Source organism: Eurytemora carolleeae, unplaced genomic scaffold (genome assembly GCF_000591075.1).
Source record: "Eurytemora carolleeae unplaced genomic scaffold, Eaff_2.0 scaffold1104, whole genome shotgun sequence".
Classification (NCBI taxonomy): domain Eukaryota; kingdom Metazoa; phylum Arthropoda; class Copepoda; order Calanoida; family Temoridae; genus Eurytemora; species Eurytemora carolleeae.
In genome coordinates, this window is record NW_019396988.1 from 43,789 (window position 1) to 59,614 (window position 15,826).

Here is a 15,826-nt window from a genome sequence, read left to right on the forward strand (position 1 = left end):
TATTTTTAAAAAATATATGCTCTGATTTCTACATAAAAATGGTTTCATTTCCATTAAAAAAAGTATAAAAGGTTGTTCAATTTGTTTCGCTTATATCATTTAATGTTATAATTTAAACATTTCAAATTTTCAAATACAAAAATTCTCAGTTGCAATGATGGTGCTTGTATTGATATGGAACTCAGGTAAAAACTTTAAAAAATTAGAGTATCTACATAAATACTTTGCTTGTGTCTGTATCCAATATACACGTCAAAACGGCAGAACTGATCAGGCCCAAATTTTGTGTGGGACCTCACATGACTTCAGGGAAGGTTTTTGTTGCTCAAAATTGCAAAAAGCTGTCTAAATTTATAGTTTTTGAAATGTAAATCTGAATTATTTTTAATTTTTTTTGTTTGATCGCAGAGAAAATGGTGAAAAATGAATCAACAACTAAAAGTTTAAAAAGAAGATGGCCAGTACAGCCGATTTGTTTTGTTTTTAGATGTGATGGAAGGCCTCAATGTAATGATAAAAGTGACGAAGATGATTGTTCTTTGATTTATATTGATAAAACATACAATAAGGTTTTTTTTATTTTTTATAAAAGAACCGTTTGTACACAGGCTAAAGAACATGAATGGGAAGCCATGGTTGGGTTCACAGAGAGTTTGAATAAATAAACGATCAAGACAGTTTAAATAGATAAAAAAAAATTTGGCCTTACACATTTCAAGATGCATTTACTTTTCTTAAAGGAACTGTAAGCGTTATTTCAAGCGATCCTCCATGCAAAGATGACAATGCCCGATTTACAACGGAACCCGTGAATGAAAATAAACAGTTTAAAGAAACAAAAACTAATAATTCATACGTGATCAGAATCGGGAATTGCAATCTTTGCCTTTAAATATATATATATATATATATATATATATATGTATATATTTAGAATATAATCCCATCTGGTTCTGATGGTGGAATGCTGAACGTGAATATATCTCTGGCTATCCTGAGTATCCTGAGTATTGATGAAGTTAAAAACTCTTTTAATATCAAGTTTCAACTTAGAAGTGAATGGAAGGATCCCAGACTTAGGAATTATTTAAAAACATAATCATTTTCTTATTAAAATACTGGCTTAAAAACCCGGCGTTGCCCAGGTGAAAAAGTATTTTTTATTCATAGTCCTTAATAATCCCGCCGTTTGCCTGCCCTTGGTATATTCAATAATGATTTGAGCTGTTTATCATTATACTATATTAATTTTAGTGTGTCTGAAACCGAAATTAACCTAGAAAATATTCTTTGAAGCTAAAAAGGATAAAGATTCTAATTTTCACAACTTTCCGTGTTTTCGTGACAAAGTTTAAGTATCCGAAAAATGTTGTTTTCAATTCAGGAGTCCCTGCAACTGTAAAATTGTTTTTTGTTTTGTTTTATCATTTAAAAAGCGATAAAAAATTTTATTCTTCAATTGAGGCCGCAGAAAACTCTATTTAACCTCACAATCGTCGATTTTAAGAGTTTTAGGTCGTCTTTACAGTCTTATTCTTTGAGAGTTGCCGTGTATTATTAAATGAATGTTTCTTCAGTTATCAGAATTTAAAGAGTAAAGCTGATTTGAACGTTGTATCTCCTCTCCAACAACATTATATTTGGGTCCCACAGGGAATTATACATTTAAAATACCAGATTTAACTATTAAATACCAGATTTGAAAATTAAACACCAGATTTAACTATTAAATACCAGATTCAACAATTAAATACCACATTTTTAACAATAAAACACCAGATTTAACAATAAAATACCAGATTTAACTATTAAATACCAGATTTAACAATTAATCACCAGATCTAACTATTAAATACCAGATTTAACTATTAAATACCAGATTCAACAATTAAATACCAGATTTAACAATTAAACACCAGATTTAACAATAAAATACCAGATTTAACTATTAAATACCAGATTTAACAATTAAATATCAGATTTTTAACAATTTATCACCAGATTTAACAATTAATCACCAGATTTAACTATTAAATACCAGATTTAACAATCAAATACCAGATTTAACAATTAAATACCAGATTTAACTATTAAATACCAGATTTAACAATTAAATACCAGATTTAACAATTAAATACCAGATTTAAAAATCAATCACCAGATTCAACTATTAAATACCAGATTTAACTATTAAATACCAGATTTATCAATTAAATACCAGATTTAAAAGTTAATCACCAGATTCAACTATTAAATACCAGATTTAACTATTAAATACCAGATTTAACAATTAAATACCAGATTTAAAAATGAATCACCAGGTTCAACTATTAAATACCAGATTTAACTATTAAATACCAGATTTAACAATTAAATACCAGATTTCACTATTAAATACCAGATTTAACAATTAAATACCAGATTTAACAATTAAATACCAGATTTAACTATTAAATACCATATTTAACTATTAAATACCAGATTTAACAATTAATTACCAGATTTGAAAATTAATCACCAGATTCAACTATTAAATACCAGATTTAACTATTAAATACCAGATTTAACAATTAAATACCAGATTTAACAATTAAATACCACATTTTTAACAATAAAACACCAGATTTAACAATAAAATACCAGATTTAATTAAATACCAGATTTAAAAATTAATCACCAGATTCAACTATTAAATACCAGATTTAACAATTAAATACCAGATTTAATAATTAATCACCAGATTCAGCTATTAAATACCAGATTAAACTATTAAATACCAGATTTAACAATTAAATACCAGATTTAAAAATTAATCACCAGGTTCAACTATTAAATACCAGATTTAACTATTAAATACCAGATTTAACTATTAAATACCAGATTTAACAATTAAATACCAGATTTAATAATAAAATACCAGATTTAACTATTAAATACCAGATTTAACTATTTAATACCAGATTTAAAAATTAATCACCAGATTTAACTATTAAATACCAGATTTAACTATTAAATACCAGATTTAACAATTACATACCAGATTTTTAACAATAAAACACCAGATTTAACAATTATATACCAGATTTAATAATAAAACACCAGATTTAACAATAAAACACCAGATTTAACAATTATATACCAGATTTGATAATAAAACACCAGATTTAACAATAAAACACCAGATTTAACAATAAACACCAGATTTAACTAAAACCACCAGATGTAACAATAAAACTCATAATTTAACAGCAAAACAACAATTTTAACAAAAAAGCATCAGATTTTACTTAAAAACACTAGATTTAATAAAAAATATTAGATTTTACTAAAATCACCAGATTCAACAATAACGCACCAGATTTAACAATAACACACCAGATTCAACAATAACACACCAGATTCAACAATAAAACTCCAGAAATAGTAAAAAAAACCAGATTCAATGATAAAACACCAACAAAACACCAGATTTAGCAGAAAACACTAGGTTAAAGCATATAAATGTACTTTATCGGTACATATTTCAATATTTACTTTAGCGGTACATATTATACAATATGTACTTTAGCGGTACATATTATGCAATATGTACTTTAGCGGTACATATTATACAATATGTACTTTAGTGGTACACATTATACAATATGTACTTTAGCTATTGACTTATTATAAAGTTCTGAAAAATGATTATTATTAGTTATTATTAACAACTTAATCTTGTACATGTGTATTTCATACAAAGAATTAAATACAACTTCTTAAGAAAAATAACAATAAACTAAAATCTATTATGAATACCATTAGAAGAAAGCATAATACAAATTTACATTACGCAGCACATTATTTTACAAATTATATATTTGATAAACATTACGTAAAGTAAGTAATTACGTACTTTATATTCCATTCAAACCACCAAAGAATGATAAATGAAGCTTAAATTCTAAATAACAGTTAACCCTATTCAGGCTGACGTCAAGTTTACCCAAAATAGATTTTTATTGGGTNGGTCAAGCATGTACAATGCGGGAAAGGATATATGGTAAATATTAGACCGATATATCCGTGTACTGGCTCAGATTATGCAACAATTAAACCAGGTCAAGCATGTCTGATTCAGGTATATTAAATTTGTAATATAGATTGTTTAATACGCACGTACATGGCTACAACCATTGCGTGATCCAATCCGGCACGATCAACGAGGTTATAGTGTATAGAGTGATGATGTACGCTAATCCTTAACTAATTTTACAGGCCATAAACTATACCGGAGCGTACTGAATATTTGTTTATTATACAGGGTGTCCCACGAAACATGACAGTATGCAAGACGACTTGAATATCGTCTTGATTTTTGATATAATTTGCTGCATTTATTTGTCAACCTAATTTTAGAAGTAAATTTCTAGAGATAATAATCACAAAATTCCCCTAGTCCTGCCATTTCCAAAATGTGGTCTGCATTTTTTGTGCTTTCAATATTGCCCGAGATATGAACAATTTCGTTCAGATTTCGACAATTTTGCTTTTATTTAACAAAATTGAAATCTGAACCAAACTCTTTATATCTCCGGTAATATTGAAAGCACAAAAAACGCAGACCGCATTTTGGAAATGCCAGGGCCAGGAGAATTATGTGATAATTGTTTCAAGAATCATACATGTTAAAGTAGATAGAAGACTAAATGTCACAAATAAATTCAAATATCAAAGACGACTTTCAAGTCGTCTTGCTATTGTCATGTTTCGTGGGACACCCTGTAAGTTGATTCTGGCCTATATATCAATATTAGTAAACAGTTGTAAGTGTACAGTACAGCTAACTGAGCACACAGGTAGAGAACTATCATCCCCCCTAGGTACTATGTATTTGCTTTCTATCGTACTGCCCCTTTTACACTACCCAAAACGATTTATACAAGATCTTGGTGTCCGAAGTTTTATAATAATATATATTAATTTTGACTGAAATGTGTAATGAACTAGATGATATTCTTTAACACGGAAGATAATTTAGAAACCTTGGTTGACACTAAAACTATCACACAAATCTATCCACATCAAGATTTCAGGAATAAATATCAATTAATACTTTAAATAATCTGCAAACAAATTGTTAAACTACAAAAGGGGAAATCGTTTCGCGAAAATTTCGCATTTTGTTTGCTCGCAAAAAATGCTAAAAAATTTCGCGAAAAATGAATGCGAAAATTTCGCGAAAAAAATGCGTAATTTTTTATCAAGCATTTATAAAGTAAAGAAAGAGAAATTATCAATTATAATATAGTATAGCATATAATGCTGAGCTCTCAGGTCAAAGAATTCCACACGTTTTTTTCGTAGGTATTTGTTGCAGCTTCCAAATTTTTTTAGCGAAAATTTTGCCTAATACGAACGAAAATTTTCGCATTTTTTTTGGGAAATTCTGTTTGCTGGAAATCCTACTTTAAATTGACACTACTCTTGATATTTTTGTAGATTTTAACTATTTTTTCTTGTTTTAACTTCATTTTTTAACGTTTTTTTTACGACGAACAATACTTATATCTATCATAATTATATCTAATTCAATTTTTCTAACCTTATAAAATACATATAGATATCTAGAATTTACCATCGTTTGTGGTGATAAAAACTAGGTAAATTATTGATATATATTTTACTAGATTTGACCGAGCCCCAATTTCAAGCAGTAAGGTAAACTATTTACCTGGACAACCGTTTGTTAACTACAAAATGGCAAATCTTTTCTAATGTTCACAATAATACACAAATGAGGGCTGGAGTGATCTTGTTTACATATGTCATTTTTTCAAATCTTTTTGCATTTATTAAATAAAAATTTGATTTAGAGTGTCTTTATATTAAATTGGTTATTATAAGACTATAGAATGTTTACACATTTAAATTCATTAAATTTAAATAAATTTGTGTATAAATGTAAATCTACTGTGCAACTATGATAAACCTATATATTTGCTGGTTCTGAGAATACCTTATCCCTAACTAGAACCTTTAATGTAAATCTACTGTGCAACTATGATATATATATATTTCAGAATACCTATATATTTGCTGGTTCTGAGAATACCTTATCCCTAACTAGAACCTATAATGTAAATCTACTGTGCAACTATGATATGATGTTTTTCCCATTCGATTCTCAAAGTAAGTTAAACTATCATATTTAAAGATACTGCACGTTGTAATTTCAAATAATCTTCCATTTATAGTTTACATTTCCTCATTCACCTTTATCATATAAAATATTACTGTCTTTTTTTTAAAGGGACAGACCGGCTATGTAAGGTAGTTGAACTGAGTATGCAGTTTTGTGAAAAACTTCTTTAGGATTCATTTGAGACATATAAAACCATTTTAAAGATCTGTAAATCCTGAGTCGTTATTTAGTTATTTTTAAAAAAATCGATTCTGAAAACCCTTAAAGTAGGAGTTTTGAACGTCCAATTTGCGCTCAAACTCAGGATTTACAGATCTTTAAAAAGTTTTATTTGTCTCAAATGAATCCTAAAGAAGCTTTCCACAACACTGCATACTCAGTTCAACTACCTTACATTGCCGGTCTGTCCCTTTAAAGCTAGACAATTTTTATTTATGTTTCTTGAGAAACCACAATTGAAACAGACACAGTTGTTTACCTTTGTATTCGGACATATTCTGTCAATTGTCAATTTTTATTACGTATACAATCATAAACTATATACAGTCCCTTTGATACAATTTTATTTTATTAAATTAATATAAAAAATTTTAGTTTGTTTTGTTGAAATAATAACAAAAGGGAATACGGACCAGTTTCTGAATTTAGGTAAATTAAAAATTTTAATAAAATCGAAAATTGAAAAAAAATATATTTTCTTTTTTTCCTTTATTACTCCATGGGTTTCCTAAAAAATGTCAGCCAATTTGGTCTAGCCGTTTGGTCAGCTATAGCTAACATGTTTACAAACGTATCTAATAATATCTATGTAGATGAGCGAAGACCTTAATTATATAGATTATAGAGTTGTCGGTGTTTATATCTTTACAATGAAGGCGACTTTTTTTTCAAGTTTTTATTTATGACAGGCATTTCTCTAATTACATGTAAACATAGAGAATATATGAATTGACAGCTTGTCTTTGTTTCCTTGTTTGTGTGTATTGATGCTTTTTGAGAAAGCATGGTAGAAATCAAGATTGAAATAGAAAGTCGTCTTTATTGTATTGATATATATGACGACGACTGTATTATATCTTAGTTCCCGATGAACTTGAGTTTCGAGGACCTCAAGAGCTTAGTCAGTATTTCATCCGGGGATTTCAACAATGCTCCTCGACGATCAGGTAATATTCAAAAGTTCTTAAATCTGAAGTTGGTTTATTTAGATCTATTTCTGACATGTATACAGTGAGAATCAGAAAAGTGTCTTATACGAAGATGACATTACCGTATTTAATAGTTTTACTACAGTTGAACCCTAAACGAGCCATACATCGAAAGAATTTATCTAATGTCGTCTTAACAATTTTTCAATGGGTTTTATACTATTTTACGTAAAGAGCTCCATATAATCGTTTAATTAAAAAAACTAAATATCTGCAACATTCTATTATCAGAAAGTGAAGAATACGACATTTAATGAATTCTTTCGATGTATGGCTTATATAGGGTTTAACTGTAATTACTTATTTATTCACTTTTTAAGCAGAATGGTCTATTCAAATTGCACAGTTGCTCTGCATCAGGTTCATTGGACTATTTAAAGTCATAATTTGAGTCTAAAATGCGTTTTCCAGAGATTTCTGGTTCTCACTGTAAAAAACAAAATATTGAGGATTTTACCTTATTAACTCACTCCATCCACACTTTTGCAGTAAATTGTATTAAAAGTTTTTCTTTTGACCAATTAAAATTAACCGACGATAGATAGATCTATTTGTCAAAAACTCTTTGAGAATTGGCTTACATAGATGCCTTCTATCTAAGAAGCTTGATTGCTTTCTTAAATCTCATTATTAAATGAAAAGAGTTGTGCATACAGGGTGTCCCAATAAACATGGGAATTCAGTGACGAATTCGATATCGTCTTTGTTATGAATTAGCATTCAAATACCTGATTTCAAAAGCCATAACATTATTATGTTTGCTACAGTTTATTTTATGGAAAGGGTAAAAGACTGTAAAAATGTGTCAATAATGTCTCCGCAAGATGAACAGTGCACAGACGGAGGTACAAGTTTACTCTGTTTGTATACTTTGTAGACTGTAATTTTCTTGTTTAACTAAGTACAATCCGTTGTCAAATCATAAACAAACAAATTGTAAACATAGCAGACGAAAATCTTACGGATTACAGCTTTCTCGGTAGGAATCACTGTAATAAATCAAAGAATTGTTTAAAAAGACGATCTCTAAATCGTCTCTCAGTTCCCATGTTTATTGATACACCCTGTACCTAGGTAAACTCGCATTAATGTCAAAATATGCACTTTTTGTAGTGCACAAACATCCCAAAAATACAACCCATGTTTTTCCAATTCAAGTTTTTTGGAACTATGTGCCAGGTTTGGGATTTTGACTAGAAAAGAAAGAAAAATCTGATTGTGTTCGATTTAAGTGGAAAAAATGGTTTGAGGATCGAGGTGGTGCTGGGAAGACGACTTTTAGGAAATGCTCTAACCATTTTCCTTCCCACAATGCTACTCTTAGTTATTGGTGAGTACAAATTACAGCAGAAACAAAGGAACTGAAAACTTGCTTCAAACTTCTTCTTCAAAACTTTTCTGTTTATCACTGGTCAATAATAAGAAAATTATTAGGAGTGTTCTTTGTTCTTAATTCACCAAAGCAGAAAACTTTAGAATGGGATAGCCTTAATCCCGATCGCTTAATATGAGTATCCAATGTAAACACTTTTGATTTTCTTCTTAATCCTCTCTTTTGGATATAAAAGTTACGTTTGATAGCAATTACAGATACGATATTATATGGATTGGACTAATATCCGCTATTGAAATAAAGTCAGCTGTTTACAAGTTGACTTTAAGAGCATTTAAACAAATATGCATTTAATCATGTTTATATGAACTTATTGAAAAACATATTTTATCACATTGGAAGACTACAGTCCTTTTGAATGTTAGTCTTAATAAATTGAAAACTAAAACTTACGTTCGTTCTATCGATCATTAGTTCACTTGATATGACACCACAAATGCGGAAAAATAAAAACCGGTTTATCAAAAGTTAAAGAGCGCATCACTAATCTCTAAAAATTAAACTAAAGACTAAATAAGTCTCGATGAGTTGATATTAGCAAAAAGAGAGGATCAAGCATTGATCTCGATATCCACCATTCTAAAGTGTTCAGCTCCGAACCTGCAACTCAAAATCAATCTATTAATCTAAATCGGTTTAAAAGAGTTGAACTTATTTCTCATTTTAAGAAAACCTCCTTCCTCTTGACTGGTTTAAAATTGGAGAGCACGAATTCATCTTTAAATTGTTCTTTTCCTTCAAAAGTCACCTGTTCTGTTTATTTTTAAGGTCACGTGACAAACTTTTTCAAACCTTTCTTCTTCGAAGCAGTAATCTCTGTCAACCTAACTGTAATGCTGGTACTTGCCACCATGTAAGTATATGTATATATATATATATATATATATTCACAAGTACTCTTAAAGCTTTTTCCAAAAAAAGGTATGAGATATTTATAATTTTCTCTTTAAAATTTATCATTTTCGATTGTGATTTCTATTAATAAAGAAACAACTGAAGAATTAAACATTTTTTGTGCCAGAAAATCAACGGAATAATTATTGATCAGGTTTATAGGGTTTGCAGTATGCACCTCTTTCAATGGAAAGTCGTCTGAAATTGCACCTTTAAACTGCTTAAAAATTGATGATAATCAGCTTGCGATGACATAATAAAACTACTGATATCTTGTGTGTATTTAAAACTAATAAAACACTTTGCATTTTAAAATTCCGGCTTTCCCACCCCGTCACGCCCTTTCAATTAAAAAAAATTGCGGATTTTTGTGAAGGTTTATGAGTGTATCTGCTTCATTACCAAATACGTCCTATGTCAAGATGGTGGACATATGGATGCTGTTCAACATGTTTCTACCCTTCATAGAGGTAATTACAGCGGCATCCATAAAAATAAAATAGAAAGACGACATCTGTGGAATTTTGAATGCAGCAAGCAGTTTTACAAGATGCTTAAAAAATATCTTATGAAGTAAAATGGGTCAAAGTACATTGCTGCATGTTCAATGAACCTTTAAACTAAGGGTGGGACAATTTGGCACTTTTTTGATAACAAATGTTCACATACTTTCAGCACGTGTCTGAAATGATTCATTATAAAAAAGGAAAACAAAAATATAATTTTTTTTCTTACGTTTTTGTAAATAATAAATCACAATTGCAGGCAAAAATATTTTTTTTCAAAATATGTCGATATGGGTACCAAAAACTCCGTCTTGAAACATTGAATTAAAAATGTTCAAACCATACAAGTCAGTTAAAAATTGAATAAGTTATATAGGCAAGAAACGGACTTTTTAGCGAAAATCTGTCAGTCATCCAAAAAAAAAAATAGTTTTTGGCCCTAGGTCAATCAATTTTCACAATTTCAAAAAACAAACAACTGGGCATTATTCAGTGGTTTGAGGCGCATCATCTTTAGACACCCATATCGACATGTTTCGAATTATTGAAAAATCGACCTCCCTTATACTGATTGTTAATTTTAAAAGTGCTTGCACTGACCCATTTTTTAAGAAATCTAAAAAAAAAAAATTTCATAATGTTTATTTTGTAAGTTTAATTGTACAATTTTTGCGGCGTGTTATTATATATTGAAAGCAATTTCATTTTGTCCCTGGGTTATTTTAAATTCATAACATGAGTCTACAATATCTATTCGACAGTATTATGGGCCTCTGACGTGCTTCGGTATCATCAAACTAACGTCATTCGAAAAGTTTTTTTAAATCCATACGTTTTGCTTTTAAAACTTAAGTATCAGTAATAATAATTAATATCACGGGGGGGGGGGGCAGGGCTATCCCCCAACATTTATTATCATTAAATCAATCGTAAATTAATGGTCTGACATTTTATTTTCAAAACAAAATTGTTCCCATTACTTTTATGAAATGCAAAATTTCTAAACGTACTTTAGCGCAGTATTGTTTGAAAACAAAACTATTAATTTAATGTTGTTTACAAAACCAGCATGAATACTGAATACACAGTTAGAATTAATTTTGTTTTTACATTCGAACAAAATAAATGATAAATCATGAAAACATCTATCAATTTTACTGTCAAAAAACCAAATACATAATATCATAAATATAGAAACATTAAACAAATTGATGTGGAGAGCTACAATAAATATTTGAATATAAAAGATTTCGATAAAAGCATCGAATTGAGCCTTAGCAATTGATAAAATGTGCAAATAAATAAATGTAGTTTTCCTTTCAAATTTATCTATAAATGTATCTACAAATTTATCTACAAATTTATCTACAAATTTATCTACAAATTTATCTACAAATTTAATGAAATGAAACCGGGACAAAATTGTTAATTTTTTAATTCTTAAACAAAAAAAGACCAGATGATTTTTGGGAATAGCTAAAGTTCTCAGATAAATTTATGATGGGAAATAAAGAAATATAGCTTAATGTGCTTCTTAGATTGGGCAGTATTTAAAATAAATGAATTTCGAAACAACTTTTTTAGGTTCTTCTGCATACTTACATCGACCTTCTTAGGTAAAAATATTATTTTATTTTTCCTTTATCAAACTAAAAATTCCCTCGTAGTTTTCGTCAGTTTAGGTCATTTAAATATCTAATCTTTAAAAAAGTCATAGCTATGAAATTGATTTAGAAAAAATTATATCCATAAGAAAATATCAACTTTTACATATACTGTAAAATTTTTTATATATTTTTCGTCCTCGTTATTTTAAATAACTCATGAGTTTACGCTCTTCTTGAACAATTATATTCTATAAAAAGTTTCAAATGAATTAAAAATGTATCTACAATACTGCAATCCTATCTCAACTACAATGTCTTGCCAGTCTCTCCCTTTAATAATATTTTTTATGTTGCTGTTGTTTTTGAAAATAAAAAAATAACAAACAGACAGTTTTGGGTTTTTAAAAAACAATTGACCAACTTTACTATGAAGGGAGGAGGAAGGAGAGGAGAGAGAGATTAATCATCATGGAAAACCAAGGAAGGTCGCACCTTCAGTATCTACTCTAAAGGTATAAAACGCACAATTATATAATATAAAATATTCTCAAATATAAAGCATATCAAGCAATAAAAGTATGGTCGATACCTACACTTAGTGATGTTTCAAAAAAATATAAAATTTCCAAGATTTAAAAACTGTATTTTGTTAAATTTTGCTTTTAATATACTTCGCATTATCATCCTGAAGCAAAAGAAAATCAGTCCAAATATGATCGTTTTCGAATAAACACACATGCTCGCTTTTGCTTCATCGTTTTTGGAAAAAAATGGCATAGTCTAAGAAAGACGAACGTTTCGTATAAACAATTTAAAAAACACATTCCTTCCGTTTACTATACACAATTTTAACCCTAAAAGAAAATAAAGGCAAAGAATTATCCAAAACCAAACCACTAATAGCACATCACATCAAAGCCAAACAGTAACATTTAGAGAGATGTATCAGAATTTAAAACATTATATTTGCCCCCCCCCCTAGCCCCCTACTTAGAGTTAATTTTCTGCCGATTTTAAAATTCAACAGGGCACTTGATTTAGGAGGTTATAAGACTGTAAATCCATTAAGTTTAATGAAGGGCAGGCTGGTAGGATGAATAAACTGGGTTTATTAAGGTTGGAGAAGGGCAGGCTGGTTGGATGAATAAACTGGTTTTATTAAGGTTGGAGAAGGACAGGCTGGTTGGATGAATAAACTGGTTTTATTAAGGTTGGAGAAGGGCAGGCTGGTTGGATGTATAAACTGGTTTTATATAGGTTGGAGAAGGGCAGGCTGGTTGGATAAATAAACTGGTTTTATTAAGGTTGGAGAAGGGCAGGCTGGTTGGATGAATAAACTGGTTTTATTAAGGTTGGTGAAGGACAGACTGGTTGGATGAATAAACTGGTTTTATTAAGGTTGGAGAAGGACAGGCTGGTTGGATGAATAAACTGGTTTCCAGGGATGAACAAGTTCAACAGAATGCGCTCAAAGAATACTATAAGGGGTAAATTTTCAGAATGTTTTAAATTTTATGTTGTGTACAGCCGGCTAAACGGCTGGACCGATTGGGCTTACATTTTTTTGGACATTCCTGGGTGGCCGGGGAGTGTTAAAGGCTAAAAAAAAAAATTGGAAATTTGTTTGTAAAACTTTTAATTTTTTTTCTTTAAATTTCTAAAAAAATGTTTTCCACGGGCAACGCCGGGCCCTTCGGCTTCAGTTAGTACATAATATTATATAAAATTTTTACCAGGTACATTGAAAATGGGGTTCCATTTTGTGCATAAAATTAGCATATGTAGTGTTTTCAATTCTCATTATTTAAAACCACATGTTAAAATCTTTTCAGAAAATGCCCTTTTCCGCGGTCTTAGCTTTTTTAATATTTATTTTTTTCTGTTTAATTTAATTGTACCTTAGACAGAAGAACGTCAACAAAGGGAAACTAGCGATTGCAAAATCTATCTCTCTCAGGTAGCTTCTAGATAATGCAACTCAGGTATTTTCTAGATAAGATAAATCAGATAGTTTCTAGATAATATGATTCAGGTAGTTTCTAGAAAACGTAACTCAGGTATTTTCTAGATAAGGTAATCAGGTAGTTTCTAGATAACATGATTCAGGTAGTTTCTAGAAAACGTAACTCAGGTATTTTCTAGATAAGGTAAATCAGGTAGTTTCTAGATAACATAATTCAGGTAGTTTCTAGATAACATAATTCAGATAGTTTCTAGATAACATTCAGGTAGTTTTTGATGACATAATTCAGGTAGTTTCTAGATAACATGATTCAGGTAGTTTCTAGAAAACGTAACTCAGGTATTTTCTAGATAAGGTAAATCAGGTAGTTTCTAGATAACATAATTCATAAAGTTTCTAGATAACATAATTCATAAAGTTTCTAGATAACATAGTTCATAAAGTTTCTAGATATCACAATTCATATAAAAAAAAAAACTTTATTATTCTCATTTGATGAATTATAAAATTTTTTTTACCGAAATTTATAAAACAGGTATATAACAGAAATTAATTATGGACCATTATATAAATTTATGCTGCACCCAGCAGTAAGTAGGTATATAATAGACTTATTATTAGCATTATCAATGAAAATGTTATTAGGTAAATATCATTATGATTGATATCATCAAAACTAATGATATTTACCTATTTAAGTATGTTTTAAAAGAAATGATTAATTCTTGTTTTGAATCAAGAACGATATAACACCAGTTCTACAACGTTATTTGTTTGTTGNAAGTTTTTATAATATTCTTCATTACTTTCTGAAAGTACAAAAAAATTATCATACAGGAAAACTGAAAAAGAAAAATTGCAAAACGTTTTGTTTAATTCTTTTCAGAAATATTTTGTTTTAGGTGGAATCCGGCCATTATTGTCGTCTTCATCCTCTTTTACTGGAGTTTTGGGCTTACACTGTACTTCTATCCGAAGGAGATCGGGGCTGTAGAACTCACTTGTACATAAGCTATGTACAGATACAGTGGGACCCATAAATTGTGGAATAGGAAGACTACTGTTAAACTTGCGTTATGATTTTAGAAATTCAAATGAACAATAAAAACACCAATTGTACATCTACACATTGTATCACATTATATCACATGGTTAACTACTGCAAACAGACCCATTTGTCACATTATGTCACATGGTGAACAACTGCAAACAGACCCATTTGTCACATGCCACATGGTGAACAACTGCAAACAGACCCATTTGTCACATGCCACATGGTGAACAACTGCAAACAGACCCATTTGTTTCAATAATAAGTTGATTTTAAAGTTACTGGTATAATAGTTTGCTTCATAATAATATGAGATAGGTAAAAAATGTTAGCTTTCATTTCAAAAGTTAATGGGCCCCGATGTATTGTATGTGTACATACAGTGAATCCCAGATATGCAAAGACAGTTTTTTGATAATTCTAAAGAAACTTCTTTTTATTTTTAATTCAAGATAAATTAATAGCCCTCAAATATGAATGCAACTGATATTGAACTCATTTTTCGCGTCATTTGATCTTAAATATGTAATACGACATTATAAAAAAACTATATACCTGGGATCACTGTATTACAGCTCATATGTATAAACATCGTACAGTGGTAGGCGATAATATCAATACAATGAAGATGACTTTTTTAGTTGAGTTTTTATAGTTAACAACCCTTTTTTCAAATTACAAGTTTACAATTAATCAAAGAAAAGCTTTTTTAATTGACAGCTTCTCTTTGTTTCCATGTTTTTAAGTATGTTTAAAAGTTTGATAAAAACAAAATTGAAATCAAAAGTCGTCTTCATTGTATACATATATTCGTCTACCACCGTACATAAATAGATTATGATTTTAAAAATCAGACTTAATTGGCATAAAAGTTCATTTAAACAGCTAGCTAGATTTTGTCCCATCAAGAATTGATCTAAATTTAGTTACATTTGGCAAACTTATACTATAACTTCAAAACTTTAAGTTGAATCCAAAATTAATTGTCTTGGATTTTTTCAATTCACACATTTCACACAT

General features: G+C 29.4%; 1 protein-coding gene across 2 annotated transcripts; it reads left to right on the forward strand.

The window, feature by feature from the left end:
- The first annotated feature begins 146 nt into the window (after positions 1–146).
- Positions 147–15,487, forward strand: LOC111710813 (gamma-aminobutyric acid receptor subunit beta). 2 transcript variants are annotated; one of them, XM_023484957.1, is made up of 17 exons: positions 153–185; positions 488–569; positions 935–1,080; positions 1,578–1,653; positions 4,990–5,075; positions 5,670–5,700; positions 6,063–6,171; positions 6,779–6,832; positions 7,266–7,350; positions 8,625–8,722; positions 9,554–9,638; positions 10,056–10,149; positions 11,770–11,801; positions 12,226–12,304; positions 13,191–13,279; positions 13,696–13,749; positions 14,658–15,487. In XM_023484957.1, the coding sequence occupies exons 1-17, from the start codon at positions 175–177 to the stop codon at positions 14,764–14,766; spliced, it is 1,320 nt and encodes a 439-aa protein (XP_023340725.1). In that variant the 5' UTR covers positions 153–174; the 3' UTR covers positions 14,767–15,487. The 2 variants fall into 2 exon arrangements, with proteins under 2 accessions (XP_023340726.1, XP_023340725.1); XM_023484958.1 differs by lacking the exon at positions 488–569 and having other exon boundaries at positions 147–185.
- Positions 15,488–15,826: the final 339 nt, after the last annotated feature.